At 47.5% G+C, this 27,052-nt stretch overlaps 1 protein-coding gene across 4 annotated transcripts in view; it reads left to right on the top strand.

Moving 5' to 3' along the window:
• Positions 1-13,536: 13,536 nt before the first annotated feature.
• Positions 13,537-27,052, top strand: part of RTN4 (reticulon 4) — a 53,282-nt gene continuing 39,766 nt past the window's right edge. Inside the window, exons 1-2 of one of the 4 annotated variants that reach the window (XM_040429748.1) lie at positions 13,537-14,077; positions 26,717-26,776. In XM_040429748.1, coding sequence (XP_040285682.1) covers positions 13,708-14,077; positions 26,717-26,776 — 430 coding nt within the window. In that variant the 5' untranslated portion in view covers positions 13,537-13,707. Of the gene's footprint in view, positions 14,078-19,667; positions 19,704-26,716; positions 26,777-27,052 lie in introns of all 4 variants that reach the window. The other 3 variants (XM_040429749.1, XM_040429750.1, XM_040429751.1) reach the window with 3 other exon arrangements.

Here is a 27,052-nt window from a genome sequence, read left to right as displayed (position 1 = left end):
TGGTATCTCCGTACTCAGGAGAAGGTGGGGAATGTGTTTTGGGGTGTCATTTTATATATACCCATGCTGGGTGAGAGAAATATCTTGGCAAAAGACAACTTTTCCCATTTTTTTATACAAAGTTGTCATTTGACCAAGATATTTATCTCACCCAGCATGGGTATATGTAAAAAGACACCCCAAAACACATTCCTCAACTTCTCCTGAGTACGGGGATACCAGATGTGTGACACTTTTTTGCAGCCTAGGTGGGCAAAGGGGCCCATATTCCAAAGAGCACCTTTCGGATTTCACAGGTCATTTTTTACAGAATTTGATTTCAAACTCCTTACCACACATTTGGGCCCCTAGAATGCCAGGGCAGTATAACTACCCCACAAGTGACCCCATTTTGGAAAGAAGAGACCCCAAGGTATTCGCTGATGGGCATAGTGAGTTCATGGAAGTTTTTATTTTTTGTCACAAGTTTGTGGAATATGAGACTTTGTATGAAAAAAAAAAAAAAAAAAAAAAAAAAAAATCATCATTTTCCACTAACTTGTGACAAAAAATAAAAAATTCTAGGAACTCGCCATGCCCCTCACGGAATACCTTGGGGTGTCTTCTTTCCAAAATGGGGTCACTTGTGGGGTAGTTATACTGCCCTGGTATTCTAGGGGCCCAAATGTGTGGTAAGGAGTTTGAAATCAAATTCAGTAAAAAATGACCAGTGAAATCCGAAAGGTGCTCTTTGGAATATGGGCCCCTTTGCCCACCTAGGCTGCAAAAAAGTGTCACACATCTGGTATCCCCGTACTCAGGAGAAGTTGAGGAATGTGTTTTGGGGTGTCTTTTTACATATACCCATGCTGGGTGAGATAAATATCTTGGTCAAATGACAACTTTGTATAAAAAAATGGGAAAAGTTGTCTTTTGCCAAGATATTTCTCTCACCCAGCATGGGTATATATAAAATGACACCCCAAAACACATTCCCCACCTTCTCCTGAGTACGGAGATACCAGATGTGTGACACTTTTTTGCAGCCTAGGTGGGCAAAGGGGCCCATATTCCAAAGAGCACCTTTCGGATTTCACAGGTCATTTTTTACAGAATTTGATTTCAAACTCCTTACCACACATTTGGGCCCCTAGAATGCCAGGGCAGTATAACTACCCCACAAGTGACCCCATTTTGGAAAGAAGACACCCCAAGGTATTCCGTGAGGGGCATGGCGAGTTCCTAGAATTTTTTATTTTTTGTCACAAGTTAGTGGAAAATGATGATTTTTTTTTTTTTTTTCATACAAAGTCTCATATTCCACAAACTTGTGACAGAAAATAAAAACTTCCATGAACTCACTATGCCCATCAGCGAATACCTTGGGGTCTCTTCTTTCCAAAATGGGGTCACTTGTGGGGTAGTTATACTGCCCTGGCATTCTAGGGGCCCAAATGTGTGGTAAGGAGTTTGAAATCAAATTCTGTAAAAAATGACCTGTGAAATCCGAAAGGTGCTCTTTGGAATATGGGCCCCTTTGCCCACCTAGGCTGCAAAAAAGTGTCACACATCTGGTATCCCCGTACTCAGGAGAAGTTGAGGAATGTGTTTTGGGGTGTCTTTTTACATATACCCATGCTGGGTGAGATAAATATCTTGGTCAAATGACAACTTTGTATAAAAAAATGGGAAAAGTTGTCTTTTGCCAAGATATTTCTCTCACCCAGCATGGGTATATATAAAATGACACCCCAAAACACATTCCCCACCTTCTCCTGAGTACGGAGATACCAGATGTGTGACACTTTTTTGCAGCCTAGGTGGGCAAAGGGGCCCATATTCCAAAGAGCACCTTTCGGATTTCACAGGTCATTTTTTACAGAATTTGATTTCAAACTCCTTACCACACATTTGGGCCCCTAGAATGCCAGGGCAGTATAACTACCCCACAAGTGACCCCATTTTGGAAAGAAGAGACCCCAAGGTATTCGCTGATGGGCATAGTGAGTTCATGGAAATTTTTTTTTTTTGTCACAAGTTAGTGGAATAGGAGACTTTGTATGAAAAAAATAAATAAATAAAAAATCATCATTTTCCACTAACTTGTGACAAAAAATAAAAAATTCTAGGAACTTGCCATGCCCCTCACGGAATACCTTGGGGTGTCTTCTTTCCAAAATGGGGTCACTTGTGGGGTAGTTATACTGCCCTGGCATTTTCCAGGGGCCCTAATGTGTGGTAAGTAGGTAAATGACCTGTGAAATCCGAAAGGTGCTCTTTGGAATGTGGGCCCCTTTGCCCACCTAGGCTGCAAAAAAGTGTCACACATCTGGTATCTCCGTACTCAGGAGAAGGTGGGGAATGTGTTTTGGGGTGTCATTTTACATATACCCATGCTGGGTGAGAGAAATATCTTGGCAAAAGACAACTTTTCCCATTTTTTTTATACAAAGTTGGCATTTGACCAAGATATTTATCTCACCCAGCATGGGTATATGTAAAATGACACCCCAAAACATATTCCCCAACTTCTGCTGAATACGGAGATACCACATGTGTGACACTTTTTTGCAGCCTAGGTGGGCAAAGGTGCCCAAATTCCTTTTAGGAGGGCATTTTTAGACATTTGGATACCAGACTTCTTCTCACGCTTTGGGGCCCCTAAAATGCCAGGGCAGTATAAATACCCCACATGTGACCCCATTTTGGAAAGAAGACACCCCAAGGTATTCAATGAGGGGCATGGCGAGTTCATTGAAAAAAAAGTTTTTTGGCACAAGTTAGCGGAAATTGATTTTTTGGATTTTGTTCTCACAAAGTCTCCCTTTCCGCTAACTTGGGACAAAAATTTCAATCTTTCATGGACTCAATATGCCCCTCAGCGAATACCTTGGGGTGTCTTCTTTCCAAAATGGTGTTATTTGTGGGGTGTTTGTACTGCCCTGGCATTTGAGGGTCTCCGCAATCATTACATGTATGCCCAGCATTAGGAGTTTCTGCTATTCTCCTTATATTGAGCATACGGGTAATGAGATTTTTTTTTTCCGTTCAGCCTCTGGGCTGAAAGAAAAAAATGAACGGCACAGATTTCTTCATTCGCATCGATCAATGTGGATGAAAAAATCTCTGCCAAAAAAAGAAAAAGGAGGGGAAAGGCGTCTGCCAGGACATAGGAGCTCCGCCCAACATCCATACCCACTTCAGCTCGTATGCCCTGGCAAACCCGATTTCTCCATTCACATCAATCGATGTGGATGAATAAATCATTGCCGGGATTTTTTTTTTTTATATATACAAAGTGTTTGCCAAAGTATATGAACACCGCCACCTCCTCAGCTCATATGCCTCGGCAAACATATCTTTTACTGCAGAGGAGAAATCTCGTCTTGCAGCGCCGCATACACCGACTTGCGTGTAATCTGACAGCAGCGCAATGCTTCTGTCCGAATGCACATCAGTGCTGCAGCTGGTCGATCGGTTGGTCCACCTGGAAGGTAAAAAAAACAAAACAAAAAAGAAAAAACCAGGCCGCAAAGCAATAACTTTATTAACTTTAGAACAGAACATATTTACTTTTTTAAACTTTTTTACTTACCGGTAATTTTTTTTTTGTTTAGTTTTTTTTTACCTTTATAGAACAAACCTCTCCTTCCCCATGGGACAATGTGCAAAGCGCAAATCGCCCAAAGATGTGGCGAAGTACGTTATGCACTTTATCCCAGGTGAAAGGAGAGGTTTGCAGCAGCTGAGAGTAAAAGGGCCCTAATAGCCCTGTGTGCCTGTCCTGTGAGATGCAATCCCTATGCTAGGTGTACCTGTGTGTGGTACTTCCGGAAACACTCTCCATAGCATAGGGCAGGGTGGTCCGGACAGTCAGGACAGAAATAGCGGGTGTCACGCCTTATTCCACTCCTGCTACAGACACGACATCTTTTTCGGGGTGACGGTTGGGTTGAGGTACCAGGAACGACACTGGGGAAATGTCGCTCGTGTAGACGGCTAACTACACTGGGGGATGGGGCCACGGAACCTCCTGGGTAAAGGAGGTTCTCGATGATCTCTTCCTGGAATTTGAGGAAAGATCGTGTTCTCCCAGCCTTACTGTAGAGAACAAAACTATTGTAGAGCGCCAATTGAATTAAATATACAGACACCTTCTTATACCAGCGTCTGGTTCTGCGGGAAACTAAATACGGAGACAACATCTGGTCATTGAAGTCCACCCCTCCCATGAGCGCATTATAGTCGTGGACACAGAGGGGCTTTTCAATGACACGGGTTGCTCGCTCAATTTGGATTGTCGTGTCTGCGTGAATGGAGGAGAGCATGTAAACGTCACGCTTGTCTCTCCATTTCACCGCGAGCAGTTCTTCGTTACACAAGGCAGCCCTCTCCCCCCTTGCAAGACGGGTGGTTACAAGCCGTTGGGGGAAGCCCACGCGACTAGTTCGCGCGGTGCCACAGGCGCAAATCCGTTCTAGAAACAAATGCCTAAAGAGGGCCACACTTGTGTAAAAATTGTCCACATAAAGATGGTACCCCTTGCCGAATAAGGGTGACACCAAGTCCCAGACTGTCTTCCCACTGCTCCCCAGGTAGTCAGGGCAACCGACCGGCTCCAGGGTCTGATCTTTTCCCTCATAGATCCGAAATTTGTGGGTATAGCCTGTGGCCCTTTCACAGAGCTTATACAATTTGACCCCATACCGGGCACGCTTGCTTGGGATGTACTGTTTGAAGCCAAGGCGCCCGGTAAAATGTATTAGGGACTCGTCTACGCAGATGTTTTGCTCGGGGGTATACAAATCTGCAAATTTCTGGTTGAAATGGTCTATGAGGGGCCGAATTTTGTGGAGCCGGTCAAAAGCTGGGTGGCCTCTGGGACGGGAGGTGGTGTTGTCGCTAAAATGCAGGAAACGGAGGATGGCCTCAAATCGTGCCCTGGACATAGCAGCAGAGAACATGGGCATGTGATGAATCGGGTGCGTTGACCAATATGACCGCAATTCATGCTTTTTTGTCAGGCCCATGTTGAGGAGAAGGCCCAAAAAAAATTTAATTTCGGAAACTTGGACTGGTTTCCACCGGAAAGGCTGGGCATAAAAGCTTCCCGGGTTGGCGGATATAAATTGTGTGGCATACTGGTTGGTCTCTGCCACGACTAAGTCCAAGAGCTCCGCAGTCAAGAACAGCTCAAAAAATCCCAGGGCCGAACCGATTTGAGCCGTCTCAACCCGAACTCCAGACTGGGCGGTGAAAGGGGGAACTACAGGTGCGGCTGAAGTTGGTGACTGCCAATCAGGGTTTGCCAGCACCTCAGGGATTCTAGGGGCTCTACGGGCCTGTCTGTGCGGTGGCTGCGATGGGGTAACTACTGCACGTGCCACCGTACCAGCTTCAACTGCCCTTCTGGTGCTCGCCACGTCACCATGTTGTACGGCAGTGCTGGTACTAGGTCCAGGGAGGGCTGCGCTGCTGGTGTATGCCTCACCACGTGATCCGGCAGCGACAGCCCCACTCTGCTGCTCTTGAAGCGGATCCTGCATAACCTGTGGTCTAGCGACACGGGGCCGGGTACGCCTGGTGCTGCCAGGGACCTCCACCTCCTCGTCCGAACTTTGGGTCAGAGAGCCACTGCTTTCCACAGGTTCATATTCTGACCCGCTAGATTCATCAGATGAGGGTTCCCACTCCTCATCCGACTGGGTCAGAATCCTGTAGGCCTCTTCAGAAGAATACCCCCTGTTTGACATTTTGGACTACTAAATTTAGGGGTATTCCCTGAGACTACCCAAGAAAAAAAGCAAGCCTGTCTTACAAAGGGGAGGCTAGCGAAGTACCGGAGGCCGCTGCGGTTGATAAAAAATATCAAAACTGATTTTTTTATCGCCGCAGTGCGTGTAAAATGAATGTGCAGTGATCAAAAAATATATATTTTTTGTCACTGCGGTGGGGCGGGCGTGGGTGAACGCACGTGTGGGCAACCGATCAGGCCTGATCGGGCAAACACTGCGTTTTGGGTGGAGGGCGAACTAAAGTGACACTAATTCTATTATAGATCTGACCGTGATCAGTTTTGATCACTTACAGATACTATAAAAGTACAAATGCTGATTAGCGATACGCTATTCAGCGAATAAAAGTGACTGCGGTTCGGTGGGGTGGGCGCTAACTGACGCTAACTACCTAACCAAGGGGCCTAAACTATCCCTAAAACCTAACAGCCAATACTAGTGAAAAAAAAAAAGTGACAGTTTACACTGATCACTTTTTTTCCTTTCACTGGTGATTGACAGGGGCGATCAAAGGGGTGATCAAAGGGTTAATTGGGGTGCAGGGGGGTGATCTGGGGCTACAGTGAAGTGTTTGGTGTACTCACAGTGATGTCTGCTTCTCTGCTGGATCCAACCGACGAAAAGGACCAGCAGAGGAGCAGAGAAGCCATATAACAGATCATATTTACTAATATGATCTGTTATATGGCTTGTGATTGGATTTTTTAAAAATCGCCAGCCTGCCAGCCAATGATCATTGCTGGCAGGCTGGTGACGAACTTGTTCTTTAACTTTTGCCGGCCCGCGATGCGCATGCGCGGGCCGGCTTGGAGCGAAATCTCGCGTCTCGCGAGATGACGCGTATATGCGTGACTGTGCGCAGCGCTGCCACCTCCGGAACGCGAATCTGCGTACAGCGGTCCGGAGGTGGTTAAGTACTCAGCCCTATTTCACCTTAAGGACTTGGCCATTTTTTGCAAATCTGACCAGTGTCACTTTAAGTGCTGATAACTTTAAAACGCTTTGACTTACCCAGGCCGTTCTGAGATTGTTTTTTTGTCACATATTGTACTTCATGACACTGCTAAAATTGGGTCAAAAAATAAAAAAATTTTACATAAAAAAATACCATATTTACCAATTTTTTTTAAAAAATTAGCAAATTTCAAAGTTTCAGTTTCTCTACTTCTGTAATACATGGTGATACCCCCAAAAATTGTGATGACTTTACATTCCCCATATGTCTACTTCATGTTTGTAGCATTTTAGGAATGATATTTTATTTTTTGGGGATGTTACAAGGCTTAAAAGTTTAGAAGCAAATCTTGAAATCTTTCAGAAATTTACAAAAACCCAATTTTTAGGGACCAGTTCAGGTCTGAAGTCACTTTGCGAGGCTTACATAATAGAAACCGCCCAAAAATTACCCCATTCTATAAACTACACCCCTCAAGGTATTCAAAACTGATTCTACAAACTTTGTTAACCCTTTAGGTGTTGCACAAGAGTTATTGGCAAATGGGGATGAAATTTGAGAATTTCATTTTTTTTCCTAATTTTCCATTTTAACCCATTTTTTCCACTAACAAAGCAAGGGTTAACAGCCAAACAAGACTGTATCTTTATTCCCCTGACTCTGCCATTTACAGAAACACCCAATATGTGGCCGTAAACTACTGTACGGGCACACAGTAGGGCGTAGAGGGAAAGGTGCGGCGTATGGTTTTTGGAAGCCAGATTTTGCTGGACTGGTTTTTTGACACCATGTCCCATTTGAAGCCCCCCTGATGCACCCCTAGAGTAGAAACTGCATAAAAGTGACCCCATCTAAGAAACTACACCCCTCAAGGTATTCAAAACTGATTTTACAAACTTTGTTAACCCTTTAGGTGTTGCACAAGATTTTATGGAAAATAGAGATACAATTTCAAAATTTCACTTTTTTGGGCAGATTTTACATTTTAATATTTTTTTTCTAATTACAAAGCAAGGGTTAACAGCCAAACAAAACTCATTATTTATGGCCCTGATTCTGTAGTTTACAGAAACACCCCATATGTGGTCGTAAACCGCTGTACGGGCACGCGGCAGGGTGCAGAAGGAAAGGAATGCCATACGGTTTTTGGAAGGCAGATTTTGCTGGACTGTTTTTTTTTGACACCATGTCCCATTTGAAGCCCCCCTGATGCACCCCCAGAGTAGAAACTCCAAAAAAGTGACCCCATTTTAGAAACTACGGGATAGGGTGGCAGTTTTGTTGGTACTAGTTTAGGGTACATATGATTTTTGGTTGCTCTATATTACACTTTTTTGTGCGGCAAGGTAACAAGAAATAGATTTTTTGGCACGTTTTTTTTTTTGTTATTTACAACATTCATCTGACAGGTTAGATCATGTGGTAATTTTATAGAGCAGGTTGTCACGGATGCGGCGATACCTAATATGTATACAATTTTGTTTATTTATGTAAGTTTTACACAATGATTTCATTTTTAAAACAAAAAAAATGTTTTAGTGTCTCCATAGTCTAAGAGCCATAGTTTTTTTTCAGTTTTTGGGCGATTATCTTAAGTAGGGTCTCATTTTTTGCGGGATGAGATGACGGTTTGATTGGCACTATTTTAGGGTGCATATGAGTTTTTGATCGCTTGCTATTACACTTTTTGTGACGTAAGATGACAGAAAAAGGCTTTTTTTTTACACCGTTTTTATTTTTATTTTTTTATGGTGGTCATCTGAGGGGGTAGGTCATGTGATATTTTTATAGAGCCGGTCGATACTTTTTTATTTATTTATTTAAGTTTTACACAATGATTTCATTTTTGAAACAAAAAAAATCATGTTTTAGTGTTTCCATAGTCTGAGAGCCATAGTTTTTTCAGTTTTTGGGCGATTATCTTGGGTAGGGTATGATTTTTGCGGGATGAGATGACGGTTTGATTGGTACTATTTTGGCGTACATGCGACTTTTTTGATCACTTTTATTACCTTTTTTGGGAACTAAGGTGGGCAAAATTTAAATTTCCTAATAGTTTTTATTTTTTTACTTTTATGGCGTTCACCGTGCGGGGAAAGTAACATGACCGTTTTATAGATCAGGTCGTTACGGACGCGGCAATACCAAACATGTGTAGGGAATTTTATTTTTTTCATTTTTAATCAGTGATAAATGTGTTTTTTGATTTTTTTTCACTTTTCTTTTTGACCCAGACCCACTTGGTTCTTGAAGATCCAGTGGGTCTGATGTCTGTATAATACAGTACAGTACAATATATAGTGTACTGTACTGTATTTTACTTACACTTTGTCTGAACAGATGTCTACCTTTAGCACAGATCTGTTCAGCATCATGGACAGCAGGATGCCTGAGACGGCGTCCTGTTGCCATGGGAACCTTCCCCGTCTGCTCAGTACTGGTCAGAACTTGGCAGACGGGGAAGGGTAAGGACAGGGCTGTCGGGGGGCTCTCTCCCTCTCCATCGGGGGGCTGCAAAGGCACTGCAGCCCCCCGATGGGAGAGGGAGGGAGCTCCCTCTTACTGTTAACTTTTTCCATACAGCGGTCCGTATGGACCGCGGTATGGAAAGGGTTAAACGGCTGACATCTGCACAGATGTCAGTCGTTTATACCAGGGTGTCAGCAATGTGCTGACACCCTGGTATAACCACTAGACGCCAACGAATTTTCAAGGGGAGGCGGGCGGGGGATCGCGATCCCGCCTCCCGCACCGCCCACAACCCCCCCCCCCCCCCCCTGCACCACCCACCGGCAAAAAATCATGCAGGGGTGCAGGGGGGGTGTAAAATCTATGTTTGAGGGACACTAAAGTAATCATTCAGCCGGCATCCTGTCACAACGCCAGGTCATGTGACCCCCCCCCTATCGGCGATCGCCGCAAACCGCAGGTCAATTCAGACCTGCGGTTTGCTGCGCTTTTTGCAGTTTCTGATCCCCGCGGTCCCTGACCGCGGGGATCAGAAACTGCAAAAAGCGCAGCAAACCGCAGGTCTGAATTGACCTGCGGTTTGCGGCGATCGCCGACACGGGGGGGTCACATGACCTGGCGTTGTGACAGGATGCCGGCTGAATGATTTCAGCCGGCATCCTGTTCCCATTAACCCCAGCGGCGCCGGAATCTGCATTTAAAGTTAGGACGTACCGGTACGCCCTGAGTCCTTAAGGACTCGGGAAATAGGGCGTACCGGTACGCCCTGCGTCCTTAAGGGGTTAAAAAATCTCGGGCGGACTTGGTCTTTCCTAAGACTGCTCAAACCAAGAATAGTGACAATTTTGATAGGAGAAAGGAATCATTCCCAGTTTTTGTTACTAAATTTAGTCTTGAATACTCACACATTGTCAGATTGTCAGAAAACATTTATCTGTTCTCAATTATGATGAACAGTGGTCAGATATCGCCCGATTGGGAATCAAATGTATTGCCCGTGGTGCGCCGACTTTAGCACAACGAGTCCGCCCCAGTTTGTTGGTGGTCAGCCTACTTGGTTAAGACACAAGCGCAGTTCTAAGTGTGGATATCGGACCTGCACTTGTTTCAGGTTTATTCAAACGGGAGTTCACATTTTTTCTATAGCGAACCGGCAATCCTATGAAATTAAAGGGGTTTTCCCGGATTGGGAAGATAGGAGTATGTGTTCAACAATGCCCTAAATGTTACATTCGTGCCTGTCCTACCTTTACCCGACATTTCTAATGTCCGGTTTTCAAATCTCCAACTCTCAGCCGGAAGTGCTGTGTTTCAAAGACTCGGTGACGTACCGGGTCCCTTTCTGCCGAGTGAAGCCTCTTCTTCCGCTTCGCAGGGATCCCGGTGACGTCACCCTCAGCCACATTAATTATTCAAAGTGCCTGGATGGGCGGAAACAAGGCGGCAACCAACCGCGCTAAGCCACGCCCCTCTGGTCCGGTGACATCACCGGGCAGGGCGCTTTATTATGAATGAAGGAGGCAGAGCACTATTCTTCTTAGCATGGTAAAAGCCTCCAGTAATACGGGCGAATGGGGCGGCAGGCTGTAGGAATAAGCAATTACTGCACGGATGTGCGGCAGGAGGCGGGAAACCACGTGATGCCACGCTGGGAACCACAGAGCAGTGCGGCAGGAAGTTAGGCTGAAATAAACATAGATGTAAACAGTGTGTGGGGGACCGTCGGAGCCATGTAGAAATGGCGAAAATACCTAAAAACGTATGGGGGGACCTTTCTTTATGGACAAGGTTATGACCCAATCCTGGAATGTAAAGGGAGAGGCTGCTACTCCTAGCAATCATTTTATCACCACACCAGTCTTAATAAATGACCCCCCTATTTCTCTGGCACTCTCATGTTAATTTGTGGAGTGCCACAGTCCACTGATACCAGTCAGGACTCAGGTTGCCACCTGACCAGTATTTCACCGGCAAGGCCGGTATTTTACTCAGCCTGCCGGTGCCGGTATATTTTGTTGTGCCGGGCCGGCAATGACAATGGCCGGTAATTTTATTATTGACGCCAGAATGGGACAGGGGAGGAGTCCTCTGCATTGTATAAGCTTGCCCCCTTTAGACAGGATGAGGATCGCTGCGCATGAAGAAGGCAGTTACTTACACGGCACAGCAGACAGACCGCAGCGGAGCGCTCCGTGCCTGAGCCCTCTGCTCTGGACATAGGGGGAGGAGGACTGTATTTTTTGTTAGGTATGTGAATGCTAAACTGATCAGTGGCTTGCTTTAGTGGCACTGGCAATTGCAGACAGTGACTCGGTGCAAAAGTGAAAATATACTGGCACAATATGGGGGGGGCACTATGGAGAAGAGGGGAAGCACTATGGGGGCCTAATATTCTGGCACAATATGGGAGGGCACTATGGAGAAGAGGGGACGCATCTACTGGGGGCTCTATATACTGGCTCTCATTATGGGGGGCTCTATGGAGAAGTGGGGGCATTTACTGGGGTCCCTATTTACTGGCACGCATTATGGGGGGCACTATGGAGAAGTGGGGGAGAAGAGCACTATGTGGGCAATATATAGGGGCATTTAATACTGGCAACCATCCCTGGGGAAGGGGGAGAGGAGCATTATGGGGGCATCTATGTGGGGCAGTCTATAGGGGCATTTTATACTGGCACATTATGGAGGACACTATGGGGACAGGGGAGGAGCACTATGGGGCATCTTCTGGAGGCACTATATAGGAGTATTTTATACTGTCACAAATTATAGGGGCACTATGGGCACCTAAGCTCAACTGGGGGCACTAAGTGTTTTTTCTAGTGGCACACAGTACGGGTCAATGGAACACATGAGGGCATTCTGGGAACATTGGCTCTATTGGGGGCACTAAGATGTTTTTTTGTCTTTTTTTTACTGACACACAACGGGGCATTTTTTGCACTGGCGCACACTATAAATAGAATTATTACTACCAGGGGTATTATGGTGGGTTTATTACAACTGGGGGACTATGGGAGCATTATTACCGTACTTCTGGGACACAATTACTGTTGGGGGCACTATTACTACTAAGTGCACTCTGGCACAGAATTATTACTATTGTTGGGATTTTTGGGAGCACTATTACTGTGGGGGCGCCCTGGCACAGCATCAGCTTAGCACAGTTGTTTTTGGGGGACAGTATGGTTACACTATTAGTGTCAGGGACACTATTTGTTGGGTGCAGTTATATTTTAAAGCATTGTGTTCCAATAATTATTGAAGGGGCACTATCTGTGTGTAGCTAGTATTTTCAGGGGGTTTATCTGTTTCTGCACTATAGTGTTGTGGGTGCATGATGCGATGTTGAGAAGGTGGGAGGTTGATGGAAAAGTAGGAAACTAAGATGTCTGTCAAACTCTGCAGAGAGAAGAGATGGCTGAAAGAAATCATCATGGTGGTCTGGTCTGAATGGAGAAGATAAAGAAAGAGAACATCTACATCTAAGAAGACATAACCGGATGTAAGAGGCATGTGTCACTGTATTAGGCTACTTTCACAACTGCGTTAGTGATTCTGCCAGGCGGTTCCAGCTGAGAGCAGCCTGCCGGAATTCACTGGATCCATCACTGCAGACTGAATGCCCGCCCCCCCCCCCATCAACTACAATGGGGTGCGGCAGAGATCCGCCGGGGGTGCTTTTTTGATGTTCGCCCTGTTGGTGAATTTCCCTGCCACGGTGCCCTCTTATTTTCTTTGAGAGCTTCGTTCTAGTGATAGGTGCGGGTCTCAGAGGTGGGCCCGCACCATCTGACATCACTGGCACATCCTAGCAATATGCCAGCCATGTTCTAGGTGAGACAACCCCTTTAAGGACAGATACTGCTTCTTTTTTTTATAATCAACTTCTGGATTTGCCTTCAAAAACTGCATCACAAAACCGGCAGATGTGAATAGACCCTCAGGATCCTAGGGAATGAGAGTAAAGATCCCCAGCAGGCAATGAGAAGGGGTGACACTGCCATGACATGCAGCCACCAGCTCACCGTCTCCTTCCCTCCTCCTCCTCACCCAGTTCCGGAATGCCTGTTATTTGCTCGGCTACAGGCTGAAACGAGCGGCCCTCCAGAGCACTGAGGCGTATCGGTTCCTGTCGGTTACCACGGCAACCACCATCCTTGGTCGAATTCTTCCCTCCATTAGCCAGCGAAGCACGGCGGCCCCGCCCCCTTGCCCTTCAGAACGTACAATTGGCAGAAAGCGACGTCAGTCAAGAGCTGCTAGCCCCGCCCACTGCCGCAGCTGGTTGGCTGCTTCCAGTCAAGGTGGGGACAGCAGCATCCCCGCCATGATGACTGCTGCTCCCGGCAGAGTGTGAGTCACCAGGGCGTGGCGCCGCCCTCCCTCTCTGTATTGTTATCGCTCCGCTCCCTCTGCGCTCAGACGGGTGGCGCACTTCTCTCCAGCCGGCATCCCAGGCAGCTCCCATTGTCCAGCCGGTCATCGCCCCGTCCCTCGCCCGCCATGGAGGACCAATCCCCGTTCGTAACATCCAGCAGTTTTGGGGACGATGCTGTGAAGACAGCCGAGGACGAGCACCGCGGAGCCGGGGAGGCCAAGCCCCGTGTGCAGCCCTGGGAGGATATGGACGACGTGCTGGATCTGACCGGGGGCGCGGGGCAGCTCTCCTATCCCTCCTTCCCCGGTAAGCGCCCCGCCGAGGAGGAGGACGACGAGGAGGAGAAGAAGAGCTACTCGGACAGCCTGGAGCCTTCACCCGAGGAAGAGGAGCCCAGCAGCATCGCCAGCGACCTGCCCCGGCCGCCCGTCATCCCCAGCGCGCCCGAGGAAGAGCAGCACAGGCCGGCCGCACCGCCCAGAACCGGCTCAGTGGGTAAGTGTGAAGGTCACCCCCCATCCTAGACTCCCACCATGGTATGACAGCGCCCCTGCCGTGTGCTGGAGGCAGGTGGTACTGCCCATAGATTACATAACTCGTTATTCTCCATTCCAGACATGAATATGAAGTTCTGGTATCTGCTCCATTGTTCTTCTGACACAGTGATTATGGGTCTGGGAGATAATTATGGGGTGCAGCTAATTATGGGGGTGCCTGATTACATGGTTCCTCCACGTGGCTCATATGTCTCCCACAGCTGTTCACGATCAGACAGCTGTGGGCAGGGACAGGTCCGCACATCTGGCCTGGTGCAGTGGAAGCCGAGCAGATGACGTTTTGTGTAGGCCGTGAGATGGGTCCATTGGATGCCCCACTCCTATGATTGTTGTCTCCATGGGCTGCCCGTAGGTGCGGGCAGTGAGTGTGCATATTAGAGATGGTGGGGGTGGGGTCTGATGTGTGCCAGCTTCTGGAAGAAACCTGATTCATGACTGAGAAGAGTGGGGGGTGTGCCCCGTGTCTGGCTCGTGACATCTGCCTCATGTATACGGCCATGTGGTTCTATGGCGGGCGTATATTTGTCATAAGTTCTCAGACTTGGAATACCCAATTATGTGGACCTGTCCTGGATATCTAGGCTCCTGGTGTGATCTGAGGGCCCCCGGATCCTGCCCATGTGATGTATGGAGGAGTGAAGCTCCAAGAAGCGAAGATGTTCTCTGCTGTTCCTGGGGACCTTGCTGGAGACCTCCACATGGTGGCCCCCAGAGCATGCCTGACTTGCAGGGTGATGGGATTTGGGATAAGCCAGAACTTCATAATCAGTGGGGGGCAATATTTTATTTATATATATATATATATATATTTTAGTGCCACATTCACCTGAATTGATCTGTGCCGCAGTTCCTCAGTGAAGCTGGAGGGGATCGACACGATCGCCCCTTCATTTTTGGGATTGGTGGAGGTCACATGGGTCGCCCCTCCTTGATTATAAAGTTATCTCCAGGTGATCTGCCATTACTTTGCAAGATGGAAATACCCCATCCAGCTTCAGAATATTCAGTTAGTATCAAATCGGTGGGGGTCCAGATCCCGCCCCCGCCACCCGTGAGACGTTTGAAGTGGACACGGCGTTCTTGCGGTGGGTGCAGGGTAATGGCAGCTCCACCTCATTCACTTAATTTAAAGGGGTTTTCCGAGATTTTAATACTGATGACCTATCATCGGGATCTGATCGGTGGGGGTCTGAACCTCTGGACCCCCGCTAATCGGCTGTTTGGGAAGCCACCCTTCTCGCTCCTTTCCCTAGGCCAAGTGATGCCATGTTCATTGGTCACGTTGTCCAAGCGCAGCTCAACCCCATAGAAGTGAATGGCGCTGAGCTGCGACCCAGAGCACAGCCGCTTTACAGTGTACGGCGCTGGGCCTGGTGAGCTCGGAGAAGGCTGTGGTGCTGTTCAAACAGCTGATTGGCGGGGGTCCCAGGTGTCGAACCCCACTGATCAGATATTGATGACCTATATCTGAAAGTGGGGTCCGATGCCCCCACCGATTAGCTGTCGTCGTGCCAGTGTCTAAATGGTGTATGGAGCTGTGGTTGGTGAGCTCGGAGAAGGCTGCAGTGCTGACAGGAGTGCCGCTGTTCTAACACAAATCCTTACTTCGTGAAAATACCTTACCCCCCGTGACTTCCGGGGGGGTGCGCCTCAACTTCCGGGCTAGGGTTAGGCCCCCCAATATGCTGCACCCACCCCCCCCCCGAATGGCTGATAGTGCTGGGAGCATGCGCAGTGTGAGGGTAAGGGGAAAAGACTGTCAGATCTCCTTACCCCTGAGGGCGCACGCGCGGTGTCCATGAGTCAGTGCTCCCTGTAATTTTAGCTTACCCGTGCCGTGGTAGTGCGCTTGCGCTGAGGCGCACACCCCCGGAAGTCACGAGGGGTAAGGTATTTTCATGAAGTAAGGATTTCTGTTAGAACACCGGTGCCTTTTTAAAACAGCTGATCGGCGGGGGTCCGACGCCCCCACCGATTAGCTGCTGCCGTGTCGGTATCTAAATTGTGTGTGGAGCTGGGGTACTGCAGCTCTGCTGCCTTTCAAGTGAATGGGAGCTGAGCCTCAGGGCGCTGGAGCAAACGCCTGATTATCGGCAGGTCATCTCCCCGTGTTATCAGGTACGTGCTGCTGATAATCATTAGAAATGAACCGGGGCGGAACGTCTGTGGCAGCGATCACTTATCCTCTATGTGATAGGCCAATGTAAACGAGCGCCCATCAACATGCTCACCCTGTCAGTCAATGTAATAGAAGCCTAATAGGCCGTCAGTAGCAGATGGGTGAGGGTCCAGCTCCTGGCACCTCTAATGATCAGCTCAGTAAAGGGCCTGTGGCGCTCGATGTCCATCTTTATTCTAGTCCTGGAACACCCCTTTAATTTGTGTTGAAATTGCCTTTGAAAGGCCTCATGACTGGTATGGTGAGATGCTGGGAGTAACGGTGCGATCACTCGTGTTCCATCTGTAGGTTTTGAGATCCTTTTGTCTTGGCCTATGACCTTGAGCAGATGACCATGGGGCATTCGCCTTGGCAGCGATATATTTTGTACACGGTGGTCACTGTGTCTGGTGCAGGACAATATTGCCCCTGTGTCTTCAGCCGGCAGCAGGACCTCACTGCAGATGGCATTGTGTGATGTGACTACAGCTGCTCCATCAGCAGACCTCGGAGGCTCGTATGGAGCAGTACAATGAGCGCTTGTCCCCGCCGGACTTCGACAGTTTAGGGCGTCACAATGTAAGATACGGTTTTCTTATTTCTCCAGTATGGCGCTGTGGACACAAGAGGCTGCTCTGCTGTATTGAGCTCTGTACCATAGCAGCGCACTGCCTGATGTATACCAGGGGTCAGCAACCTCCAGGGTAACTCTTGTGAAACTACAACCCCCAACATGCACACTTTCCCATAGAAGTGAAAGGAGCATGCTGGGAGTTCTAGTTTCACAAAAGAAGGCGTGCCGGCGGCGGCTGACCTCCGATATATGCTTGTAGAATCTCTTACTTTGCCGGTCAGCTCAGTACTCGGGTGTGATATATTAAAGGAGTATTCCAGTAGAAAAAAGTATTGGCTTACACTCACCTCACCGATTCCCTCTTCGCTGCCATCCCAGCGGTGCCCGCTTTGCCTCTGCCCGCCACTTCCTGTTCCAGTCTCGACACAACAGGAAATTGGCTTTCACCCAATCACTGACTGAGACGGCCATTGCTGCACCCAGTGATTGGATAAGCAGCGTTCCCAGCCCTTTCCTGCTCTGCCGAGACAGTAAGTAGTGCAAGGGGATCGGTGAGTGTAAGCTAGTTCTGTTTTATTTAACCATTTCATGGCCATCAGATTATTATATATATTTTTTTCCCTTTATTGCAGTACCCCTTTAAAGGGGTTCTGCACTTTGTTTTAACTGATGATCTATCCTCTGGATAGATCATCAGCTTCTGATCGGCGGGGGTCCGACACCCGGGACCCCTGCCGATCATCTGTTTGAGAAGGCAGCGCCACGGCCTTCTCACTGTTTACCACAGGGCCAGTGACGTCACGACTAGTATCAACTAGCGTGGGCAGGGTAAGTGAACAGAGCTTAGCCGCACCCAGGCCAGTGATACTAGTCGTGACGTCACTGGGCCTGCGGTAAACGGTAAGAAGGCCGCGGTGCTGCTGGATCGCGGCTGCCTTCTCAAACAGCTGATTGGCGGGGGTCCCGAGTGTCAGACCCCCGCCGATCAGATGCTGATGACCTACTCCAGAGGATAGATCGTCAGTATTAAAGTCTCGGATAACCCCTTTAAATATTGCTGGACTTTTCCTGAGGTCACCTGTAAATGAAGAGGACCTCTCAGCCCCAGAGTCCACCTGATACAGTAAGCTACTGAGCTGACAGCGCAGTTTGCTGCACGTGACCATTGATGGCTGAACTTTCCACGACTCCGCACCCTCTGGTTACTCCGGGGTGTATCTTCATCATATTCATCCCTGGGGGGAAAGCCTTGTGTCGCAGTCGCTGTAAATACTTCCTCTCCCGGTTTAGTAAAGAGGTCATTCTGCTTCATAGCTGGAGGGGAAGGAAAGTCACCAGTAAAGTGCACGAGGGCCTTCCTGATGGAGTCAACATAGCAACGAGAAATGCCGTGTTCAGAAAAATACCAGTGCTCCTGGGAACAAAGTATACAAATTAGCACTTTCCAAAAAGCAAGCTGAGCCTCTGATGCCTCCAGATATAAGGTAGCTGAATCAGTCTTTGAGACGAACGCTGGGTAGTGATTGGAAATAAACTTTTTTTTTTTTTTTTTTTTTTTTTTTTTTTTTGCTGTATGGCGATGAACGTACCTGAACAAATACCATGCAGCCACTCCGATTCTCCCAGCCGTGCCCTGCTTTCCCAGCTGCAGTGGTGATAACATGTAACCTCTGCAGCCAATCGCTGGCCTCAGCAGTGCATTAGTCACATGTTGATGTAAGGTCTCTGCTGTAGCCTGAAGAGCTGAACCCTGCCAGGAGAATCGGAGCAGCTGCGTGGGATCCGTCAGGTAAGTGATCAACTGTTCTTTACTACAGGTCAGTCCCCTGAGTTCTATGGTGTCCTTGTGAAACTGGACAACCACTTAAATCTCCTATAGAGATAACAAACAGTGGCTTTGGGTGTCATTCATATTACCCCATGCGGAGCACTGTCCTCGGGACTCTCTCAGGTTACCCCATGCGGAGCACTGTCCTCGGGACTCTCTCAGGTTACCCCATGCGGAGCACTGTCCTCAGGACTCTCTGGTTACCCCATGCGTAGCACTGTCCTCAGGATTGTCTGGTTACCCCATGCGGAGCACTGTCCTCAGGACTCTCTCAGGTTACCCCATGCGGAGCACTGTCCTCAGGACTGTCTGGTTACCCCATGTGGAGCACTGTCCTCGGGACTGTCTGGTTACCCCATGCGGAGCACTGTCCTCGGGACTGTCTGGTTACCCCATGCGGAGCACTGTCCTCGGGACTGTCTGGTTACCCCATGCGGAGCACTGTCCTCGGGACTGTCTGGTTACCCCATGCGGAGCACTGTCCTCGGGACTGTCTGGTTACCCCATGCGGAGCACTGTCCTCGGGACTGTCTGGCTACCCCATGCGGAGCACTGTCCTCGGGACTGTCTGGCTACCCCATGCGGAGCACTGTCCTCGGGACTGTCTGGCTACCACATACTGGGCATTCTCTTTAGGACTCTGGTTGTCCCACACGGAGCACTGTCATTGGGACTGCTGGCTGGTGGTTGAGGTGTTGCATGAGCTGGAATCCTCAGTAGTGACAGGCATACTTAGTGTAGTAAGAGGGGGGGCTCGGGGGCTATTTTGGAGTGGTTGACGGCTGAGCTTTTACATTCATGTTTAATCTTACACCTCTGGGCTCCTGTTTCCAGCGCACTCTCAGAGGCTTTATATGCATTAGCTGGGCCTGTGCTTATAGTAAAACATGGCCGCCCCGCAGCACCCGGTCTCTTCTTCTAGCCTTGTTTGGTTGTTGCCTGATGTGCATCTTCTGCTTTATTTACAGGCTACACATTTTTAGCGCAGTATCTTCGAGGAGAAGGTAACGTGGATATGTTCATGAGAATAGCTGATGATCCAACATATTGTAATCAAACCCTAATTTAAAGGCCATTAAATCTAAAATACAAGTTACATTTCTTATGAAAACTATATACAGCCACTCTTCAACCCAAGGCATCTGAAACGTGAGGACCATGAGCAGGCATTTCAGGACTTTATCCCCAAATCCTTTTTTTTTTTTTTTTTTTTTTTTTTTTTTTTTTTTTTCACGCAGGACCCTGGACCCTCAGTAATGGATCTTCTGCTATGTCTGAGAGGATCCTATTACAGAACTGCATTTTTGGGGGGGCGGGGGGGATCCTAGTGATTGGAGACATGGTCATCTCTTCATTGAGGTCAATAGATATTGAAGAAGAGGTGTTCTCCTCTGCAGACGTACCCTGGGAAACGGTTGGTTACTCTGATATGACAAATCGTACGGCCCTTTTACACGAGTAGATGATCGGCCGACCGAGCGTTCATACAGTGCAAAGTGTAGACAGGACCACCATCGGCCTCCAGTAGAACAAATGCCTGTTTGGCCAATCGAATCTTTTATGGAGGCATAAAAATGTTTACTGGCCGTGTAAGCCGGGCGTGTGCTCCTTACAGGATGAAACCTGAATTGGGACGAGCCGTCCCACTAACCATTTGCCCTCTTTCAGTTTGTATCGGCTAGTGCTAAAGGTCCTTTAAATGAGACCTTGTTCGGCCATAATTCTACACATACATATAACATTTACCTCCGACAACTATTTAAGAAGGTGACTTGGGAGATAAATAGATGCAAGAGTTGCCTTAGGTTACTTTCACACTCCCTTTCCATAGTGTTCAAGACGGATCCGTCTTGGCTATGTTAAAGATAATCCTAACGGATCCGTTCTGAACGGACGCAGACGGTTGTACTATCTGAACGGCTCCGTCCATGACGGATCCGCACAAAACGCGAGTGTGAAAGTAGCCTTACTCTTTAGATTGCTGCTGGCCAAAAGCTATTCCCCCCCCCCCCCTAAATATACACATGCTCACTCATTCTCAAAAGAATGAAGGGAATATGGATCCACCATGGATGACTGTCGGTTGAACTCTCATTCGGCCTACACTTATTCCTCCTGCACCCCCCATATTCACGCACATTCGGCAAAAAGATTGGACATACTGGAAACCCAGCATGCCCTATTCTTCTTTCCCACCACTGAAAGGGTGTCAGGACACCCCCATTCACATTAGATGGCTGGCCATTGGTGCTGACATTCATCTATGGGTACATTCAGATGACCATGTGATTTGCGGTTCACAAATTGCGAATCCGCCAAACACTGGTACCAGCCGTGTGCGTTACGGATTTTGCCGAACGCAAAGGGCCAGCCCTGTATAGAAATGCCTATTCTTGTGCTCTTGCCGAATGCGGACAAGAATAGGACATGCTCTCTCATCTTTTGCTGGGCTGCGAAACGGAACTACGGATGCGGATAGCACACTGTGTGCTGTCCACATCCTTTGCGGCCCCGTTGAAAAGAACTGGTCCTCACCCGTTCCACAAAATTGCGGAACAGATGCGGACCCAGAAATACGGCCATCTGAATGAGCCCCAATGTGCATTGCCATTTTAAGCCGCTGCCGAACCCTTCCGTAAAAATCCAGTTGGAGGGAGTCTGCTGCTCGTCCTGTGATGGTCGGCTTTGGCCGACGTTATCTAATGTGTATGGGCACCATCGGGATATTTTCACACCTGCAATATATACTGTTGATTTGTCGCCACAGATTTTCATGTGGCAAATCCAGGGTTTTATATTGCCAGCAAAGTGGATGGAAATTTTAAGAAATCTCATTCACTCGCTGTAGCATAAATGCACCTGCGGTGAGGAGATGGAATCTGCTACATGGTAGTTGGCGGTGGATCTTCCCCGTGGAATCTGCGACACGTGGCTGTACCACTGCACTGACTCCATAGGCTTGCTGTTTACTCTTAGGTTGGGTTTGAGCAGGGCTTACACGTGGCTTGTATTTTAGGGATTGTGGCCTTTTTTACTTTAATTCTAGATGAATCGAAAATGAATAATCTGATGGGCTGTGTGTTTGGCACAGGCGGTGTTGAAACGCGTGGGTGTTAATTACAGGCGATATAAGAGATGATGGCTTTCATGTGATTTTTTTTTTTTTTTTTTTTTTTTACCAAATCATTTTCCCACTTTATAATTTGAGTGATATAAAAAAGCAAATCTGAGATCCAGAAATTGTTCACTTAAGAAATGATTTTTTACATTTTAAAGAAATCTATTGATGGCAGATTACTATAATGTACAAATCATAGGGGTTGGCCGACCTCTCACATTGGTGGCATATTGCTAGTATGTGCCACTAATGTCAGATCGGTGCACGTCCCACTTTTCTCTAGAATGGGGGCCCCCAAAGTGAATGAGGGTGCACCATACAAGCACGGTCACCCTCCATGCTGGAAACTGCCGAGTACTCCCATAGAAGTGAATGAAGATATGGCCACGCTTGCGCTGTGCACCCTCCATTCACTTCTATGGGAGCTCGCTCGGTTCTTTTTGAAACTTCCATAGAAGTGAGGGGAGAGCACACCACCTGCATAGTTTGTTCCTTTGTGATTGCAGTTCCTAGATCCGGGGCCTGCACCTATGACATTGGCATATCCTAGTGATATGCCACCAATGTGTGAGATGGGCCAACCCCTTTAAATGATGATAGGAAATTGTGAAATGTTTCTATGTCCTGTCACATCTCTCTCTGCACTGTAATATTTCCATCAACTGCTCATCCTGAGCTAACTGATTCTTGAATGCAATTGATGAAACTCCAGGGCTGCTTGTGCCCTGCCTGCATTTCAGTAGGAGACTGCAGGGAAAAATCCCTTTGTTATGCAGATGCCATCCACTGTTCACCCCATGCTTGGACAATATCCTGCGGTACCCGTTTTTTTGCGGCGCCTTGTAATGTAGCAGGCTATGCTGTTCAACATGAACTTGTCAGATGTATATCTGCAAAAAAAAAGGGGTCAGTCAGCACATCCCAATGCAGGTGCACGCTGACATGGCTAGAAACAGAGAAAAAAGACAATGCGACAGCACTCTGCAAACCAAATAAAGTACAATAATGCCATAGTCACAAAAAATATTCAATTGCTAATGCTACGCTTATTTATAAAGTGAGATGCTTGGCAAATGGATTTTGTACAGAACCATTTGGGCCCGTCTGCCAAACGTCAAGGCGATCTCTGTAGGACGGGAACCTAACGCCAAATACTACCTGTTATGTGCCATAATGGCTGCCATAAAGTTCAGGAAGTGTTGGTTCCACATGCATGCTGGGTCCACTCTGCCTTTTACCATTTTTGGTGCCATAATGGCCTCCATTAGTTCCAGGGGATGCAGGTACCAACATGTATGCCGAGCCTACTCCATGCCTCTCCTGGTGCCAGACAGCTTCCAATGAGTGTATTGAGAGCAGGCCACAGCCTTATACTAAAACTAAATAAAATCAGCCTATGGGGCAGACAGACTAATTACTTTCAGTATAAGGGCTCATTCAGACGGCCGTATGCTGTCCGCAAAAATACTGAATGCTATCCGTTTTTTTGCGGATCCGCAAAAAAACGGATCTGCAAAAAAACGGATAGCATTCAGTATTTTTGCGGACCCATAGACTTTAATGGGGCCATGTCCTGATTTTCACGGACAAGTATAGGACATGTTTCATTTTTTTTTGCGGATCCGCAAAAAAACGGATAGCATTCAGTATTTTTGCGGACAGCATACGGCCGTCTGAATGAGCCCTAAGGCTGTGGCCTGCTCTCACTGCATTCATTGGAAGCAGTCTGGCTCCAGGAGAGGCATGGAGTAGGCTCTGCATACATGTTGGTACCTGCATCCCCTGGAACTAATGGAGGCCATTATGGCACCAAAAATGGTAAAAGGCAGAGTGGACCCAGCATGCATGTGGAACCAACCATTCCTGAACTTTATGCCGCATAACAGGTAGTATTTAGTGTTAGGTTCCCGTCTTACAGAGATCACCTTGACGTTTGGGTTTTGTACAAAATGCATTTGCCAAGCATCTCCCTTTATAAAGCGTAGCATTAGAACTTGAATATTTTTTGTGACTATGGCGTTATTGTACTTTATTTGGTTTGCAGAGTGCTGTTGCATTGTCGTGTTTTTTTTTTTTTTCTCTTGTCAGATGTATGCCGTAGGCTTACACTTTCAGCATAGAAGGGTGACTGATGCCACCTTAGGCCTATACGTTTCCCAGACCTCAAAGATATATGTGGAACTCCTCCAACCATATACTCCTGGTTGAAGGCCCAACTGTGAGATGATTTGTTTTACCCACATTGACTCCTCGTCTCTATCTAGTCAACCCGTAGCACAGTGTCTTCTACAGGCAGGGGTATTCCTAGGTTTTGGCACTGATTTAAGAACTGCATCCATTTCCGCCTTGGGCTTCCATGTTGGGGGATGTAGTGCGCTGACTTCTGACCTAGACTAAAATTCCAGGTCATCTCCATTTTACCAGCACATCCTGTGGCAGCGTTTTGTCCTGGTTCCTCAGTGAAGCCCATCTTACGACATGTACCACCTAAGGTCCACTTACCACAGGTTGAGAGCTTCAACATCTAGTCCACCTATTGATGTTCCCTCATGACATGTTGTGGTCACCAGATTGCTGGTAGTTTCTGGGATTGCTGGCTGTATAAATACTGTAGTATCGCAGATTTCAGATTGTGTTACATAGAAATATCATACAGGGTCGCACATTGCTCCTTGTGGTAGTAGATGTCAGAATTGTCCTTCATGGACTTCTCCAGATTTTGTTCCCCTGCCTCCTCAGGTTGCCCATACACACAGCAGCCCGGGGAAGTGTGGGAGCACGTCTTTCATGATTACACTGGACTCCTAAGCTAGGCATCCGGTTTAGTAAGAGTATGTAGCCTCAGAATACTACCCTTACATAGAGCAGTATATTAAGCCTCCACATCTGCTTGAACTCCTATTTCTCAGTTTCCCGTCTTGAAGAAAAGGAGAAGTGGAAATGAGGCGAGATATCATGTCCGCATGTGGTTCAGGAAACTAGGAGTTACGTTATATCTGCATATAGCTGGATAAATGACTGTACAGGACATGAACACGAGCCACTTGTACCATGCAGGTACTTTCTACAGAATGTGTTCACAGATTTAAAGGGGCTCTCTGAGATCAGAAGCACCTATTGATATGTGCAGGCGGGGTGCAAGAGTTAAAGGGAACCTGTCACCTCAAAAATGCATCTACACTTGCCAGCGTGTGGCGTGTGCTTCTCATGATTGGGAATGTACCATGTGAAATTTCTCCAAAGCCCCATTCGTACTTGGGCTACTTTTACCCTTGCGGCAGAGGATTCCGGCAGGCAGTTTCGTAGCCAGAACTGCCTGCCGGATCCGGACGCAAACGGATGCATTTGTGAGACTGATGCGGATCCGTCTCACAAATGCATTGCAATACCGGATCCATCTTTCCGGTTGTCATACGGAAAAACGGATTCAGTATTTTAATTTTTTTTCCCACAGATTTAATGGTCTGCGCATGTGTGGACGGAAAGAACGGATCCGTTTTGCCGGAACACTTGGGGCCGGATCTGGCATTAATGCATTTCAATGGAAATTAATGCCGGCAAGTGGTCAGGATTTTTGGCCGGAGGGAAAACTGCAGCATGCTGTGGTATTTTCTCCGGCCAAAAAACGTAAGAGGGACTGAACTGATGCATCCTGAACGGAATGCATTAGGATAAAACTGATCAGTTCTTTTCTGGTATAGAGCCCCTAGGACGGAACTCAATACCGGAAAACAAACACTACTGTATGTGTGACTACAAACATCCGCAATATCTGTCCCAGACCTTACCCAGGCCTTTTCTCCCCAGAGCCCTAGTACTAACTCCGGTTTATGTCTGAGTGAGCGCGTGTGAAAACAGCGGTAAATGTTCCAGAAAATCACAGTGGGCCATGCCTAAAGTTCCCACCCCTTGCCTAGGGACCTGGAACATTTCCTCTGTAGTGAGAACGCACCCAACATGGAACATCTCCAGGGTGATGGCTACATGTGTAAAAGGTCAACTCCAGTAAATCTCTGGATCTGATAATCCGGAAATGTTCAGGCATTTAGGTGTGAAAACAGCACCAGTGACTCCACTTAATCTTCAATCGTGGCTGCAGTTTCCCGTGTTCGGGCGCTGTACAGGTAAGGCCTCTTTCACAGGTCCATAATGACAACCAGGACAAGATGGTCAGTGGTTGAAGATGACCATGAAGGATCCATGTTTGGTCCTTTTGTCAAATTTTTATTTTTTTGCCCTTCATGTGTCTTCTGTATTCCACGGACACTGCCAGCATCATTTACCAATGGTCCATGAAATCCACTGACGGCATCTCTGTTGTGTCCTTGGTTTTCATAGACCCATAGACTTTGGTGTGAGGGATCCGTAATCACGGGCAAAAATAGGGCATGCTTCTGTGGTGTCACCATGGTCTGGTGCGTGAATACACACATTAAAGTCAATGGGTATGTGTGCTGTCCATGATTCTCTGATGTGTAAAAGAGGCCAAACTCCTGTTCAGAGCCATGGACAGAATTTGAAAAAACTTTCTCCTGGGAGATCACTAATCTGCTCCTGTTAATGCATGGTTTCTTCATGGAGCCACGGTCACGTCTTGGCGTGCATTCTTAGGGTTGTCCCATGTGAATAGACCTGGTTCGTTCTCTGATTGTTTTGGTGCTGAGGATCGTGTGTGCTTCATGTTGGGCTGCGTTCACACGTCAGTTTTCTGGTCCGTTATTTCCATCCGTTTATTGTGAGCCAAAGCCAATAGTGAAGCCTACTCGGAGGTAAGGTAAAATGGTTTGATTTCCACCTGTATTGTTTTTGACCCGCACCTGGTTTTGGCTGAAATAACTGAAGTGTGAACTCAGCCTTAATGATCTTCACTTCTGCTGAGCTCTTGTATTTCTCTTTCAGATGTGAACCTTTTTCCTATTCCTGCTTCATCTGCACCTCTGATGCACTCCTCCTCTTCAGGCAAGTTCTGCACTAACACTCTTGCTCTATAGCTGAAGATCTAGATCTGCTTTCTATTCACTTCTGACTAACCGCCTGCGCAGTATAACAGTTCATGCGTACTTGTCACCACAGATATTGTTGGAGAACAGGGATTTATGTTGCTGCACATAAGACTGATGAGGGCTTATTTAGGCTAAAAGCTGATGATAAACGAATTGTAATGGATGGCCCATTGACCTCAATGGGCAAGTCAAGCGTATCGGACCAGTGGAGATTCTTCTGTCTAAAAGACCT

This window comes from Bufo bufo, chromosome 4 (assembly GCF_905171765.1).
Source record: "Bufo bufo chromosome 4, aBufBuf1.1, whole genome shotgun sequence".
NCBI lineage: Eukaryota > Metazoa > Chordata > Amphibia > Anura > Bufonidae > Bufo > Bufo bufo.
The sequence above is the reverse complement of the archived record's forward strand: the minus strand, read 5'-3'. Positions and strand labels throughout refer to the sequence as shown.